Below are 17,434 nucleotides of genomic sequence, written 5' to 3'. Positions count from 1 at the left end.
ATGGGGTCATACTCCCTCTGAAAGAGCAGGTCCATAGTCTGGGGGTGCTCTAGATCCATCTTTGTTGCTAGAGGCCCAGGTGACCTCAGTGGCTCGAAGTGCCTTTTACCAGCTTTGGCTGGTAAGACAGCTGCGACCATTTCTAGACCGAGCTAGCCTGACCACTGTTGTCCATGCACTGGTAACCTCCAGGCTGGATTACTGTAATGCACTGGGGCTGCCCTTGAGGTTGGTCCGGAAGTTGCAGCTGGTGCAAAATGCAGCGGCGTGACTGCACACTGGGACAGGGTATTGTCAACAGGTTACTCCATTGCTGAAATAATTGCACTGGCTGCCCATTAGCTTCTATGCCAAGTTAAAGATTCCAGTTTTGGTTGTCAAAGTCCTACACAGTTTGGGACGAGGATACCTGAAAGATCAACTTACCCATTATATACCCAGTCAATCACTGCCCTCTGCATCCGAGGGCCTCCTGCAGATACTATCTTATTAGGAGCTCTACTCTGCGTAACATAGGAAGCAGACCTTTAGCATTGTGGCACCAACATATTGGCATTCCCTCCCCTTAAATATTAGACAAGAACCATCTCTATTAACTTTTTGGCACCTATTGAAGACCTTCCTCTTTCAACACGCCTTTTAAGTAGAGGCTTTATCCCAGTCTGCATCTGTGCTTGAATTGCTTTTTAAGATGTTTTTAAAGTTGTTTTTTAAAGATGTTTTTAAGACGTTTTGTTTTAATGTTTTTAAAGATGTTTTGTTTTAATATGTTTAAAGTCTTTTGTTTTTAAGAAGCTTTAAAGTGCTTTTAGTGTTTTTGTTTGCTGCCCTGGGCCCCTTCTGGAAGAAAAGGCAGGATATAAATTTAATAAATATATAAATATTTTTTAAAATGTATCCATGTATGCAGCTGGCGGCAAGATGGCTGATGTGCAATTTTGTTTTTAATACTACATAATGCAACTACTGCAACTTCCTCTTGGGCATCCAATATAAAATGGTTGCGGTTGTCCCTAATTTATGCAATTACACACACAAGGGAAGTTACTTAAGTCCATTATTTCAATGGGTCTATTCTGAATATGACTAACCTTGGATATCAACCATTGTTTGACTCTTGGCTTTCAAAAATGACTTTTGTGTAGCATTTATGGATCATACATAGACCAAGTATTTAAGAAAATGCCAGAGCTTGAGCTATTGTCTCAGCACCCAGATATATTTTACTTACGTTTCTGACAGAAAACATATAGACTCTTCCTTCTTCTTTTTTTAACTCATTCATGAACATTGGTGCACCAACCAAGAGCACATCTGTTACTGAATCTCCATTAATGTCCACTGAACAAACTACACTGCCAAAGTAGGAACCAATCTGAAATGATGGAACATTTTTATCAGATTACAGCCATACAATGTTGTCAGGTTTGTGCAGACAAGATACAGAGCTTTAAACATGCAAAATATATCACCTTTGTAATGCATATAAATATATTTTTAAGGACTACCCATTGTAGCAGATGTCTATGATGTTTATATAAATTTATTATTACTTCTACTATCATCATCATCCAACTGAGAAAACGTAACACCAAATGCTGCACTTGCCTGCTCTCCTCTTTGAGAATAAACAATAGATATGTTGCCATGGTCATCAATCTCATAAACCACTACTCTGCCAGTGTAGTTGGATCGTGGAGCACCAGCAACAAAATAGATGGTGTTTTCAGCTGAGAGAACAGCAACAGAATACCCTGAAGAGCAAAATTATCATCATCATTATAGAGTAACAATTGTACAATTGCCCAAAAAGGCAACTGAACACAGAAATTTCTGTTTTTATTATCAATTTTAACTACTGTATTTTTTATTATTTTTATGTAAACTGCTTAGAAACTTCAGTAATTAAGTGGTATATGAATATCATAAAAATATATTTGCCTAAGGATGTCACCACGTAGCAATCTGTTTGGCTTCTGACAGGTGATGCTGTGAACTACAATGTAATGATAGACCTGAGAGTTGCTGGACCAGCGGAAGAGGGAGACAGAGATGGAGGCAGGCAGGGAAGTGTAAAGGGAGAGTAAAGGGAGGAGTAGGTGGTGAGGGGGATTTGTGAGGGTAGGCAGGGTGATGAGCAAAACAAGTGCCTAGTCATAAATAAAATACTAAAAGTTAAACATAGGTTCTACTTAGTTGCTATATATCAAGGTGCTTCTGACTTCTAGTACAGATATAAAAAGGAGGTTCTGATTTGTTGCCACTTTTGTTGAGAAAACCTCTTAGGGAGCACAGCTGGGTGGTCTAACTGCTCTGCTACATGCATCTCAGAACAAGGGATAACCTCGGACCATTCATAGTATATGCCAGGCTCTGAAACAGATGAGACAAAGGGGGGAGGGAAACGATGTTCATCCCTACATACACAGCTTCATTTTCTCTGTAATCTGGACACACATAACCATATTCAGGCAGGCCAATGCCAAAACAGACAGGCGTGGTGGCACTATTAATATGTATGTGATGACTCCATTACCCTTTGGTGAGACATGATTGACTCTAGGACCCCTCTATACTCTTGTTCCGAATGGGCCATTTCTTCCTAGTTTGATGCATGCACAACTGACGGCACCATAATTTGATGGATCTTTTTCTTTCCCGCATTCCAGGTCTTAGGGATTGTAAATGCTTATGGTTGTGGCTTATGGCATATTTGTGTTAGAAGAAATCACTTCTGCTCAGGCAGGGTGAGACATCCAATTTTGACAATATGTCCTACCTCCTGTAGCCCCTTATGCCCGCTGAAAAGCTACTCCTGGATGTTGGGGAACTTCTGGAACAGTGTGGGATTTGGCATGGAGGCCTGAAGGAAGTAGGAAGGATTGGCAGAAATTGGGTGCCTCACTTTTTGTGAACAGAAGTGCTTTCCATTAGTGCAAAGCAATCCATTGGAAAGAACACTTTGGAAGCTGCCACCGTAACCATTTTATGTATTTTGCCTTAGTTACTTCTAAATGCAGGATTCTAAATATCAATTATTTCTTGTCCAGAGTATTGATTTTAGGATTGCTGCAGTCTTAGGAATCCCATGGATATGTAGAGGGCTTGGTAACATCTCAAGAAAATAGCCTTGAAGCATACAATATTTTCCCCATTAGAATGATTAAACATGAAACAGATTATGCAAAAGAACAAATTCTCTGTCACTTGCCAATATCTTTCTGAACACACATCTGTCTATGGGCCGCCTTATGAGACACATTTTGTACTTGAAAACTATATGATTTATTTATTTATTAAATGTATTAGTTGCTTTTCTTCACAAAAGTGAACCCCAAGCAACTTATAATCAATAAAAAGATTAAAGCCAATATAAAAACTAAAACAAATAAAAAGTTTAAAAGCATAGTACATAAATATAAAAGGCAGTGGACTAGCCCACCCCCTAAAGGAGGCTAGAACATCAACCCCCAACCCTTCAAAATTAAGAGCCAAATGCCTGGGAGAAAATAAATGTTTTTGCCTGGAGCCTAAAGACAGATAATGATGGTGCCAGGCATGTGTCCCTGGGGAGAGCACTACATAAATGGGGAGCGACCACTGAGAAGGCCCTTCTTGTGTTGCCACCCTCCGTACCTCACTCGGAGGAGGCACACAAAGAAGGGCCTCAGATGCCGAATGCAGGGTTGGTTCATATGGGGAGAGGCAGTCCTTGAGGTATTGGGGTCCTGAGCCATAGAAGGCTTTATTGGTCAAAACCAGCACTTTGAACTGAGCCTGAAAACTGATTTGTAGCCAGTACAGTTGTGTCAGAATTGGTGTTAACGGGCTCAGAGCAACTTGCCTGTTGCGCAATCTGGCTGCTGAATTCTGCACCAGCTGCAGTTTCTGAACTGTCTTCAAAAGCAGCCCCATGTTATGAAGGACTCCCATGTGTCTAAGGGCTTTCCCCTTCAAAACATGTAGGGGGTCAAACAACTTCCTAACACCTTTCCTGATTTTTAGACAACTGTATTTTGTTAATCAGTTCAGCAGTTAAAATACAAATGTCTGTTCAACTAAAAACTACTGCTTGAAACTTCTAGCATTTCATTGTCAGGAAACAGCTCTCAGATACAAATCTCTCATATAAGGTGTTATGGAATGAAAAATAATTAATTAAATCTACTCACTAATTAGGGATGGGAGAGAAATTAGTTCAGTTCACATTTACAGCTGAATCTATCAAATTCACACTTTCCAAAACAATATGAGAACCAAAACAGCCATCCTTCAAAATTTGCACTTATCCGAACTTTGCAAAGCACTTCTCCAACCAATGTTTACAAAAATGCATGTATTATTTATTTATTTATTAAATTTCTACTCTGCCCTTCCTCCCAGAAGGAGCCCAGGGGGGCAAAAAAAACACTAAGAACATTCTAAAACATCTTAAAAACAGATTTTAAAATATATTAAAACAAAACGTCTTTAAATAAAGCAATTCTAACACAGACACAGACTGAGATATGGTCTTTTCTTAAAAGGCTTGTTGAAAGAGGAAGGTCTTCAGTAGGCACTGAAAATATAACAGAGATGTGCCTGCCTAATATTTAAGGGGAGGGAATTCCAGAGGCTGGGAGCCACAACGCTAAAGGTTCACTTCCTATGCTGTGCAGAACACACTTCCTGGTAAGATGGTATCTGGAGGAGGCCCTCACCTGCAGAGCACAGTGATCAACTGGGTATATGAGGGATAAGATTATTTGTGTATTTATTGTATTTATATACAGGTGGGCCCCCCTTATACGGCAGATTCCGTTCCAGACTGCCGCCGTAAAGCGGAAATCGCCGTAAAGCAAAACCCACTGAAAATAATGGGGCACATTGCATGAAAATGACGCAAAAATGTCACAAAAGCGCAAAAACAGCCTTAAAATGGGGAATTTCCCCTCACTGAAAGCCGCCGCATCAGCGGAATGCCAGAAAATGGAACGCCGGTAAGCGGGGCCCTACTGTATACCGCCCCATAGTCGAAGCTCTCTGGGCAGTTTACAGTAACTAAAAACAATAAAAAACAAATATACAAATTTAAAACACATCTTTTAAAAACAATTTAAAACACAATTTAAAAATAATCTTTCAGGTATCCTGGTCCCAAGTTGCATAGGCTTTGTACACCAAAACCAGAACCTTGAACTTGGCTCAGTAGCTAACGGACAGCCAGTCCAATTCTTTCAGCAGTGGGGTGACATGTTATTAATACTCACATTAGTAATAATGTCATGCCACCATATTTTGCACCAGCTGCAGCTTCCAGACCAACCTCAAGGGCAGCCCCACATACAGTGCATTACAGTAATCCAGCCTGGAGGTTACCGGTGCATGGACAACAGGGATCAAGATATCCTGGTCTAGTAACAGCCACAGCTGTCTTACTAGCTGAAGCTGGCAAAATGCACTCCGAGCCACTGAGGTCATCTGGGCCTCTAGGGACAAAGATGGATCCAGAAGCACCCCCAGACTATGCACCTGCCCTTTCAGAGGGAATGCCATCCCACCCAAAGCAGGCAACTGACCAATTATCCAATGTCGGGAATCACCAACTCACAGTGCCTCCATCTTACTAGGATTCAGACTGTATTGTTCCTCATCCAGCCCACCATCAAGTCCAGGCACCGGTCCAGGGCTAGCATGGCCTCTCCCAATTCAGATGTTACAGAGAAACAGAGCTGGGTATCATCAGCATATGGCTGACACCTTGCCCCAGATCTCCTGATGATCACCCCCAAGGGCTCTATATACATGTTAAGCAGCATTGAGGACAAGATGGTACCCTGTGGCACCCCACAGAACAACTGCCAGGGGCCAAAAGACATGGCTATTATCTGAAAATGACCCTGGAGGTAGAATCAGAACCACTGAAAACCACTGTAAAACAGTGCCTCCGATACCCATCTCACCAAGACAGCTTAGAAGGCCACTGAGAAATTAAGTCGCACTCCCCCTGTCTTCCCGATAAAGGTTATCCATCGACCGATTCTGCCCATAACCATAATATATTAAGGGAAAGTGTGCATAAAAATGAATATATTAATGAAAATATCATACAACAGTGTATTATATAGGAGAAATTGCTTGCAAAATGTGTACGTTAGTCAAAACTGGGGAGGGCAGCTGTGAGAGAACTAGAAAAGCTCCTCAAATGCAAAGATGTATCACTGAACACTAAAGTCAGGATCATTCAGACCATGGTATTTCCGATCTCCATGTATGGATGTGAAAGTTGGACAGTGAAAAAAGTGGATAAGAGAAAAATCAACTCATTTGAAATGTGGTGTTGGAGGAGAGCTTTGCGCATACCATGGACTGTGAAAAAGACAAATAATTGGGTGTTTGAACAAATTAAACCAGAACTATCACTAGAAGCTAAAATGATGAAACTGAGGTTATCATACTTTGGACGCATCATGAGAAGACATGATTCACTAGAAAAGAGAATAATGCTGGGAAAAACAGAAGGGAGTAGAAAAAGAGGAAGGCCAAACAAGAGATGCATTGATTCCATAAAGGAAGCCACAGACCTGAACTTACAAGATCTGAACAGGGTGTTTCATGAAAGATGCTCTTGAAGGTCGCTGATTCATAGGGTTGCCATAAGTCGTAGTCCACTTGGAGGCACATAACAACAACAACAGTCAAAACTGCATACAAAATGGGTTTAATAGGAGAAAATTGCACTAAAATTCTAAAGAATTTTCATGGGGATTTTTTTTAATTAAAAAATTGCAAATTGCTGCAGAAACGTGGAGAACTGAATTCAAGACTGGCAAAATGAGAAACGGAGAGACCTGAATTTGACAGACCCTTTCATCCCTATCACTTGCCTTTCAACAGTTCTAACCAGGAATATGCTATCGTGTCCAGGTGCATTTGATATATATTTCACTCTGCCCTTTTAACCACATCCTCACCTAAATAGGAGTTCTGATTTCTCTCTTGCAAAACTTTTTCAAATACTTTATTGGGAAATATAGTAGCTTGTTTTGATGTCTCCTGGATCACCGTTCCAGTCCATTCATAGGCTCCAACAGCACCCAACATCAGAACTTCCTTAAGAGAAAGCAAAATAAAGGCAAACTGAAATTCAAATATAATCAGCTGGCTTGGAAGGGGTGGCATGGCAGCAGTAGCACTCTCCCGGAGGTGGTGTGTTTGTTGGGACGGGACAGGCAGGGCAAGGCAGTGATATGAGTTCTGGGTTAGCTACTGCCCTGGAGGCCCCCTGACCTTGCCACCATGTCCCACCCTATCCCTGTCCTGATGAGTGCAGGGCCACTGCCAGGAGAATGCTACTGCTACCACCACCTGTCACAAGTCACCTCTATTTATACTGAGTCAGTTCACAGGTCTATCTAGTTCAGCACTGTTTATTCCAACTGGCAGTAGCTTTGAAGAAAAGCCTTTCCCCGTACTGCACCTGACAGTCTTGTAATGGGAGATGCCAGGATTAGACCTGAGACCTTCTGTATGCAGAGCCCCTAAATCGTGGAACTCCCTCCCTGTAGAGGTGCATCTAACATCTTCACTGTACTGCTTGCACTGCATCCTGAAGTTAACACTCAGGCCTCTGACAGCTAAAGTATTTTGTCCTGTGGGACCCACGTCTTTTGCTGAATTTATACTGTTCTATTCCATTTGGAACAGCTCTCCGTGGAGTGGTAAGCGGTGGTAACGCAGCCAAAAGCTCTGCTCACGGCCGGAGTTCGATTCCAACGGAAGGAGGAAGTCGAATCTCCGGTAAAAGGGGTCAAGGTCCACTCAGCCTTCCATCCATCCATGGTCGGTAAAATGAGTATGCGGCATATGCAGGGGGGTAAAGAAAGGCCGGGGACGGAACTGGCAATCCCACCCCATATATATGGTCTGCCTAGTAAACGTCGCAAGACGTCACCCTAAGAGTCGGAAACGACTCACACTACAAGTGCGGGGACACCTTTACCTTTTATTCCATTTGGAATGATTGTACTCATTTTTAAAATTGTAATGGTTTTATTTCTTTTTATAACTGTGTATTATATTGTTGTACTCTGCCCTGAGACCTTATGATGAAGTTTAGGTAAGAACAGGTAAGTGCTCCACCACTGAGCTACTGCCCCACCCTAGTGGCTTCATCACATGCAAATCTGGTAATATGTAGTTCAGAGGCAGCCATTCAGGTGTTGTTGGATTACAAGTCCCGTCACCCCTGACTACTGGCTGTTGGAAGTTGTAGTCTAAGATGATCCAGAGGGCACCACATCGGCTATCCCTGATCTAGACAGAAGACGCATGGGAAGGGTGAATTACATGGCCCTTTCCCATACATGTTGCTTGACTCCCACAGAGTAAAACGCAAGTGTGTGTGTGTGGGGAAACCCATGTCATTTACACAGAAGAATAGGAAGAAGCCAAGGAAGAGGCTCGCACAGTGATGGTTTAGGTGTTGTAGAAATGTCAGCCCCATCAATCTCATTAAGGGGGGGCATGCAAAGAAAGCAAGAGTGGGACTGTGCTGCTGGTCCTGTCCTAAGATCACATGGTTCCTCAGCCCTACCCCAGATGTCCACATAATGGGTGTGGATGTCTGAGAACAGGAAGCCTGTGCACACAGCCCTCTATGAGAACTGGAATCTTACATGATCAGCATTCCAGCTCCTATGGAAGCCCTCACACAGAGGCTTCCCCTTCTCAGATGTCCATACTTAAGTGCGTGAATGCTGGGGGTGGGGCTGAGCTGTGATGTGACCTTGAGGGTGGACCTTTCTAAGCATGGACCTCCTGGACTTTCCACAGAGCTTAAATATGGTCTAGGTCAGAGATGGGGAAACCATTCTCTACCGCTGGTCTAGGTGGTCTTCGATATAGTTTCTAGTTGTATATTTCTACTGTATTGTGATTCTGTGCTCTTTTAAATGTTTCTTCTTCAAGTCAAAAGTGTAACCATGTGTATACAACATTTACAGTTATAAAACAATTATTTAATAGTGTTGTTTTATTATAGCATAATTAGTAATATAGCTAAACATAGTGTTGATTTACAAGATATTCATTACCTTTTGTTGTGAATAAGCAGCACTGAAGCCCACTTGTGACATTTCCATCTGGAATAAATCACCTTGATCACCAGTACCTGGAGAGGGGGGGGGAATTATATTGATTCACATGTCTATCACCCCAGTTACAAACAAGTTTCTTCGAAGTGAGCCATAGTGATTTCAGTGGTACATGCGTAGAAAACCTGTGGCCTTCCAGATGTTGTTGGATTCTAACTCCAATCAACCCCCAGTCAGCATGGTCCATAGTAGCATCTGGCAAGTCACATGTAAGCCTGCCTTCTTGCTAGTAGGACCTGCTTTTATTATTTAAAATTCAGCATTAAAAACAGTTAAAACACCTTACAGTCACAGGAATAGGGTAGCTCCTGAAAACACACATCTCAGGTGTCAAAAGGCCAGAGTACAGGGATTAGGAATAATGACTGGAATCAAAGAGCTATTTCAGGTGCACCCAATATCTTGCATGTGGCAAGTGGAATTTTTGACTTTTTCTGAAAAACACATCACCAGCTCAGCCTTGTACAAAATCACTCTACAACATGCCAGATATAAGGGTGCTTTCATGACCTGGCAGGTATGAATGCTAAGAGGCTACATTACTGTTGATAGGACGGCTTCTAAGGAAATCCCGAGCAGACTTCTGACATGCCTCAGTCTACTAAAATCAGCAAGCTTGAGTACAGCTCTTTGTTTATATGACTGGCTGTTATTACAGCAGCAGAAGCAGCAGCAGGAGAAACAAGGCTGGTTGTGTTTAAAGAAATGCAAAGGTTGCACTGCAGTAACTGGATTAGGGTATCAGACCAGCATCTGCTGATGTACAGAAAAACCTATAGTGACTTTCTTCTGCAGGAGTGCTGAAAACTGTTTTCTGCTAGGCTGTGTTCTGGTACAAATGAAGCCTTATTTTGGAGGAGTGAGTGCATGGAATAAATGACCTGCCAATGACAAGGAAGTTGGAAGGAGGAGGGCATCTTTCTGACGAGCTGCTAGATTGGAGTTTAGAAAAACCAGTAGTGGTTTTTGGAAACAGAGCCTGTGTTTTATAGTTACACATGGAATACTTGCTATAGATATGAGGGCAGTGTTTAAAACAGATGTGGACGCACCCACAACTTGTGGAGAAGCAGCGCTGTCTGCCCCTTCTCCTTAATTATGTGTGGGAGGTGCAGAGCAGGTTGTGCTTACTCAGTAAAAAAGGAATGCCTTTATTTTAGTACCTTCTATGCTGAAAATTCGCTCTCCCAGTGTTCCTGCTTCTTCTAAAAGTGCTGCCTCGGAGGACACATTAAAGAAATATTTTGATGTGGGAATGCTAGCAATTCCTTTGATTTCTTTGATTAAATTTTTAGTATCCATTTCATTTCTAATTAAGTACCCCAATACCTGGAAAAAGAGAAAGAAAAATCATGTTTATGTTAATAAGAAATAATCAGATACACCTGTATTTGTAAGGAACTTGAAATGATTGTGCATTTGTTACACAACATTTTTGTCTTTCTGTATTCCTTCACATTTGGGTATATTTTAAGTGGAAAGGGCCATCCTGTCATGCCTCCAGCGGATGAATCCTCAGAGGAGGATGAGGAGCAGGGGACTGGCACAGCAGACCCAGGAGAGGGAACAAGTAGACCCACCCCAGAAGTGGCTCCAGACCCCACACCACTGGAAGATATTCAGGACAGAGCTGGAGGCCCTCAGTCAGACTCAGGGAGTGAACAGGAGGCCCTCTACTCCCTGCAGAGCTAAGACGCCTGTAAGTAGCAGAGCAATGTAAGCGTTCCAGCTGGTTAAGGCTACAAGCTCCTGGGAGTCAGAGGGCTAATTACTAGCACCTGAACCAGGGAGGGGAGCTTAAAAGGCAGTGAGACGCCAGTTAGCCTTTACTGGAAGCAATGTCAAGATGCCAGCATCAGACCCTTACCAGCGTACCTTGAAACCCAGATTGCCTTAATCAGAATATCAGACTTTGCTTTGTTCACTGACTTTGCCTTTTGGAAGACGACCTGGCTTGTTCACTGAGACCCCTTGACCTTCTCCCTTGCTTATCTGCTTTACAACCAAGCCCCTGCATAGGAAGTTGCCGGCTAATTGTTTTACAGCACCATATATCACCTCAGTGCAGCTGGCAGAGACTGACATGTCCACTCGTTGCCTTTGCCAAGCATGCTCATCCAGTAGTGAGCATGTGGGTCCATGCAAATGGAGAGAAATGAGCTTTTTAAAAGGGGAATCACTCTTCTCTTGCAATATCCTCTTATCAGGTTCATCTTTGTATTGTGCAGTTTCACATACTGAAACAGAATAGCTAAATGAACTTTTGATGCACTTCTCATTGATGCCAACTTCAGGCACTGCTTCATGTGTGCCTCACCATAAGTTATTTACTTGTGTAAACCATAATCAGGAAAACTTTTTAAAATGTGGTATTTCCCTGCTGTATTTAGAATTAGGTTAACACCATCAGCTGACCACAGTTATGTGGTTCACATAAGCAGATAACTGTGTAAAGGTGAACATACAATGTGAAGTGAATATGAAAGAAGACCATACCGAAGAGTTCTACAAACAATGCAGCACTCGTAGAGCTCTGAACTTGACATATGCATACTGGGAATGGACAAATTTGTCAATATCCATTTCTCATTTTTCCAAGTTTGAGTTCAGTTGACCCTATTTCCGCATCAATTTGCAGATTTTTCTATAAGAGTCTGCATTAAGATTCATGTACATATTCATGCACATTTCTCCTAATACAGCCATTTTCACATGCAATGTTGCCTAGTATACACATTTTTGCAATCAATTCCTCCTATTATAATGATGTTTTGTATGTTATTTTCACAAATATATGCATTTTTGGCACACTTTTTGGTTGGACAACTGCATCCCAGAATTGGAAGATGTGCAAATTCTGAAGGATAACTGGAGTTCAATTCGCTTCTTGGTTCAGGAAGTGTAAATTATGCAGGTTTGCATTTATATATAAACCAAACAAATTTCCTCCCCATCCCTAAAGCATATTTTTCACAGAAAACTGTTTCCAGTGTAATTACATTCTAGATCCATTGTCACAGATATTTCAATCCCTTGTAACGCATGGATTAAATAAAGCAAGGCTTGCTAAAGTTGCAGTCGTAATAGAGTACAGTAGAAGGGAAAAGTTGATAGTGTAACAAAAGACTGAACATCTTTCTTTGAAACTCCCTGATGAAGGACCCGAGAGGTCTGAAACAGGCTGGATATGTTGTTGTTTTTTTAAAAAAACCTACCCCTTTGGTTCCTGCTCCCCCTACCCCGCCATTTGCCTGGGGAGGGGGGCTTTTCCCTGCACATTATAATAATGAAAGCCTTACTTACTGCTATACCAAATCTGGTGATATTGTCCTCATTGCATTTAGTTATCACTTCTTGTAATCTTGAGCCATCATGTGATTCACCATCTGTCACAACAACCATTACTTTAGAGGCTGTTGGACGCCCACCGGCTTCTTTTGAGAAAGCGTTATGTCTGTAATGAACAGCATGTGTAGTTTATTAGATACAAATACTAGTTTTTAGGTATAGTTTCATTAGTGCTTTCACCACCAACAGAGTAAAGCTGAGGAACAATGTCACTGCAAAATTCTTAGCTGATACTGAGTACATTAGCATCCAAAGTAGTATTCAAACATTTTTTTGTTTGAATCCTCACAATTCTTGGCAATGATAGAGTTGACTTTTTTTAATTTAAAACAAAAACAGAACTCTGTTTAGTTGAGCATCAGCTGCTACTGGTGTGCTTTACCTGGCATATTCAATTGCTCTGAATGTATTAGTATACTCCCCTCCGTTTTGAAAGGTTTGTGACATTGCTTGTACAACATCTTCTTTATCTTGGTACGTATTCAGGTTGAACACTTCTCTTGGATAATTACCATACTGAATTAAACCTACCTAAAATTTTAAAAAAGAAAGTATTAAATAAATAAATCGATGCAATATATCCGTGAACTCTAATTCCCAGCCAGCACAGCCAATGGTCAGTTATAAGTCCAGCAACATTTGGAGGGCCATAGGTTCTCCACACCTAACATAAAAGAAGGCACATTTATATTGTCAATTCATACACAGCAATTAATGTTACTGATAATGGGTTGTATCCAATTGCCTCAGTTTTGCTGATCCTCCTACCCACTGCAACCCAATTGTTTTTATTTAATCCACTCACCTGAGTTTTCGTGGGGCCTATATCTAAACCTTGAACAAATTTTTTCAAAAACGCCTTTACAGCCTCCCAGGGATAAATACTGTTTGACTCATCACATACTATCACAACGTCTATGGCCGAAAAGCATTCTGCAAAAGAACGGAATATAAAAAATATTTGACATTATTTTCATTCCAGTTGCTGGAAACTGCAGGTGGGGAGAGTGCTCTTGTGCTCAGGACCTGCTTGTAGGCTTCTCCATAGGCATCTGGCTGGCCATTGTGAGGATGCTGAACTAGATAGGCCATTGGCCTGATTCAGCAGGCTCTTCCTATGCTCTTATTCACACACTTTGCCCATCAACGTTAGATGTTCCAGGGTCTATAGCCCTCTTCTGGCATTCTACATTAAGGGGGAGCAGTGGGGATGAGCATGCTAACTATATCTCCCATTTATTGTTTCAATCACTCTCCATTACAATCAGGGTTCTAAAACATGGATGCAGGGGCTTTAAGAGTACAGGAGGCTACCCAATGCATATGTTCTCCCTCCAACTCATGGAAGTCTAATGGAATGGTGACTGTAATGGGTGGAGCAAGCTTGTCTCTCTCTACTGTCCTCGTGCTGGCACCCTAATACAGAGCCCCCGAAGAGGACTAAGATAAAAGAAAAATGAAGTGACTTTGGTCTTTCTAGATGATGAACCTCCCCTGTGCAATTTCCTAACATGCTCATGCTACCACTGAAGCAGTGCCAGTAGTGCAATAACTCGTCTAGATTGTAATCAGAGTTGGTTCTGCTACGGCGAAGGTAGCCATATTCCTATTCTTCACTGTAAAAAAAAAAGGCAGGGGAGATGTGCTTTTTAGTACTGGAGGGGATGGTGATAGCACTAGGGTTGCTAGATCAAGACAAGGCAGCCACACCACATCCTGTCTTTTCTCCATCCCAGTCCTGTTGCCCATCCACTCCCTGAACTGCTTGCTAGGTGATCAGAGCTCTGGGTCTGCCACTAAGCAAGCATGAGAGAGACTGTGGGCAAAAGAATCAGGAATGACCAGAACAGAGAAGCCACAGATGTCTTATCTCTTGATGCACTGGGAAATACCACACAACTTCCAAAAAGTGAAATAAAAAGCAAAGCATCTGTGAAATGGTGGAACATGTTGCTGAAGAGGGAATACCTTTGCCAATCTTCACCACTTAAAAGCAAATAAGAGGCTAAATCCACAGCAGGTCTGTTCAACTGAAGAAGTGAAACACATGCATGCATACATACAGGGCCTGCCCAAGACATTTTGCTGCCTGAGGCAATGGACAAAATGGCACTCCTGCCTTCCATTCCACATACAGATGCTGGCTAGATTGGTAACTGAATCTTTTTTCAAAACTGGGGAAAAGAAATGTCCTCCACTACACCAGAAGGCAGGAGGCTAGCTCAGAGGGTGTAAGGCAGGTCATGTTTGTCCTTGAACACTTCACAGCTGCCCCCTGTCCGCCCGAAACCACTGCCTGAAGCAGTTATTCCACAATACCTAATAGCAGAGCCAGCCCTGCACACATATACAAGCAGATAGGTGTATACATTTTAAAAAGTGATGCATCTGTATCTGGAAGACTTGCCACTGCCAGATAACTGTAGCTCCTAGGAAAGAGCAGGATGGGGCCTCCTCAAGAGTAAGGAGGGCTTGGTGAAAAAAGGCCAAACCCACAAAATAATACAGGCATGGGGCCAGAAGCATTGTTCCACAGGTGTCCATGCCACTCACAAAGCTGCATAGCTACATTCTTATAAAGCAGCATATGACGGGCATTGTGCAACCATGCATAGCCTCCTCCTTGCCACTTAAATCTGCCTGGGGACTGAACAGCTGAAAAGCCATGATTTTCCTGTTTTCCATAGTTTCGTATCATGCATGAACATGGAAATTATGGTTAATGGCTTGCAAACAAACTATGATACTAACCCAGGGTTTACATTTGGCTTAATATCTTGGCTTGTTTGGCACTGCCTATAATTTCCAGGTTTGTACCCAACAGGAAGCTATGGTTAATAGTAAAATCCTGGCTTTTTCAACTGCTCACTCCATGGGTGCAGCAAAAGGGCAGGAAGGGGTCTGCAGACACCTACATGAAGCTTGTTTGTATCCTGGCTTATTAAGCCAGGTTGTGTGGCTTAATGTTTTGGGCTCACACGGCCATTCTGTGCTAGCTCACAATCACAACGGACAACACTGACTAAAGGAAAAATAACCACATTTTCCCAACAAAAACCATTACCATAACTATTCTACCCAAATCCAGGGCTTCCAGCTCAGAATGGTGTGTGCCACTGACACCTTTAATTTCACAAATTATGTATTCATTAAGACTGAGCCAGTTACTTTGGCAGCATAGACTCTGTCTCATTTTTTAAAATAGATGCATTGCATACTGAATCATGTTTACACCCTTACTTTGCACAGCAGGGGAAAAACTTCTCATGATCTGGAAACTTGGGCTGAACTCAGAACAGATCCCTGTCGCATAGTACTGGCTTCCGCACTGTTGTGCCCACAAAGGACCACAAGTCTTTAAAACAAAAAGAGGAACAACAGTTTTTTAAAAACACATAATAAACAGAAGAGACACAGTTTTATCTCCTTCCCACCACCTCTGACAAATATATTGTATTGGACGGTGCAATGTGCAGTACCTGCCACAAGGCATGGCTGGGCCACCCATACATGAGTGCCCCATATGGACAACATGAAAGCAAGAAATAATTTAAGCAAGTAAGCTACAAGAGAAGACAACCTGTACAGAGTGAAATTCTTTGGGTATTTGCACCTGCTTTTGCGGTTCTAGTAAAGGCAAAAATTGAGCCTATGCCAGAGTATGGCTTTGAATCAGTTGGTGATTCCGGACTCAGTGAGTTCAGTTAAGTATTGGATCCTCACTACTTATATCTTGCATTGCTCTTGTGTGTCACTTTATGAGCCCTAAAAAAAGTGATGAAACATGCTTTAAATAAATAAATAAAGCATGTTTAATCACTTTTTTAGGATTCATACAGTGACATACAAGAGCAATGCAAGATATAAAGATGCAGTTGCCGCACTAGCAAGCAAACATGATATTTTAAGAAGCTGTTGTGTAACACCTAAGTTAATTAGAACCTCAGTTAAAGCCAACACTGAAGGAACGTCTTCAGTGTTCACCTAAATGCCTGTATAGATGTGGAAAGGCGCTAGTCAATAGGAAGGGAGTTCCATAGTTCTGGAGCCACCACAAGAAGTTCCTATTTCTTTTGCACACTAGCCAAACCAAACTTAATGGTAGGCTTTTAAGAAGGACATTGGAAGCAGATCTTGGTGTACAGGCAAGACTGCATTGCTGAAGGTGGTCCTTCAACTAGGATTTTATGTACATGGTCAGTAATTACCCGGTGAGTAAATTAGCAGGATAAATGGCTCTGCACCATGTGTGGCTTGCTACAATAGTTCTTTATGGCATTCCACATCAAATTTCTGAATTCAACACTATACATTTTTGCACTTCCAAGATTTTCACAAAGGAGAGTCAGTGGTTTGCCCATGTCTAGAAATTATTTCTCAGTTTGCAGTACCAGTCATATTCCAGGGATGAACAAAAACATAGCTCTACAGAAGTCTTATCAGGCTGTATGATAATGCCTCTCAGCATACTAGCTGCAATGTACATGAGCAGAAACAACCTGCATGAGCTTTAGACTTGTGGGTTTCCCCTTCCTTCTCCTTCTCCTCCATGGCCAAGATGAGTTAGAAAAATTCCACTTTCATTTCTGTTAACCAACCTGCGTATTGAATCATCTGGAATGACAAACTGTGGTTAACATTAACATTAACTACGGTAGTTTAAAACAAGCCAACATCAAACCATTATTTCTGAAGCTGGCTTGTTTAAACTAACCATACTTAACGTTAATCACAGTTCCAGGTTTACCAAGTTTAGACAACATGGAAAGCTTGGTTAATGAAAACTAGAAGCACACGGGAGGAAGAGAAGGAACACAGGAGCACAGAAATCCAAGGTTTCCTGTGGCTCATTCTTGCTTGCACACATCATGCTAAACCATGTTCAATGTAATGTGCAAATGTAGCCACTGTCTCTGGTTGCAGGTCCAGCAAAAGAGTTTGGCTTTGAAGAA

At 41.9% G+C, this 17,434-nt stretch overlaps 1 protein-coding gene across 3 annotated transcripts in view; it reads right to left on the bottom strand.

Annotated features, from left to right (window-relative positions):
• ITGA2 (integrin subunit alpha 2) overlaps positions 1-17,434 on the bottom strand; it is a 121,652-nt gene that overhangs the window by 49,906 nt on the left and 54,312 nt on the right. For all 3 annotated transcript variants that reach the window (XM_061617731.1, XM_061617742.1, XM_061617723.1), the window contains exons 5-13: positions 15,723-15,837; positions 13,288-13,415; positions 12,865-13,013; positions 12,438-12,588; positions 10,298-10,463; positions 9,075-9,151; positions 6,954-7,092; positions 1,609-1,754; positions 1,232-1,375 (exon numbers count right to left, since the gene is read on the bottom strand). In XM_061617731.1, coding sequence (XP_061473715.1) covers positions 1,232-1,375; positions 1,609-1,754; positions 6,954-7,092; positions 9,075-9,151; positions 10,298-10,463; positions 12,438-12,588; positions 12,865-13,013; positions 13,288-13,415; positions 15,723-15,837 — 1,215 coding nt within the window. The remainder of the gene's footprint in view (positions 1-1,231; positions 1,376-1,608; positions 1,755-6,953; positions 7,093-9,074; positions 9,152-10,297; positions 10,464-12,437; positions 12,589-12,864; positions 13,014-13,287; positions 13,416-15,722; positions 15,838-17,434) is intronic.

This window comes from Rhineura floridana, chromosome 1 (assembly GCF_030035675.1).
Source record: "Rhineura floridana isolate rRhiFlo1 chromosome 1, rRhiFlo1.hap2, whole genome shotgun sequence".
Lineage (NCBI taxonomy): Eukaryota > Metazoa > Chordata > Lepidosauria > Squamata > Rhineuridae > Rhineura > Rhineura floridana.
The sequence above is the reverse complement of the archived record's forward strand: the minus strand, read 5'-3'. Positions and strand labels throughout refer to the sequence as shown.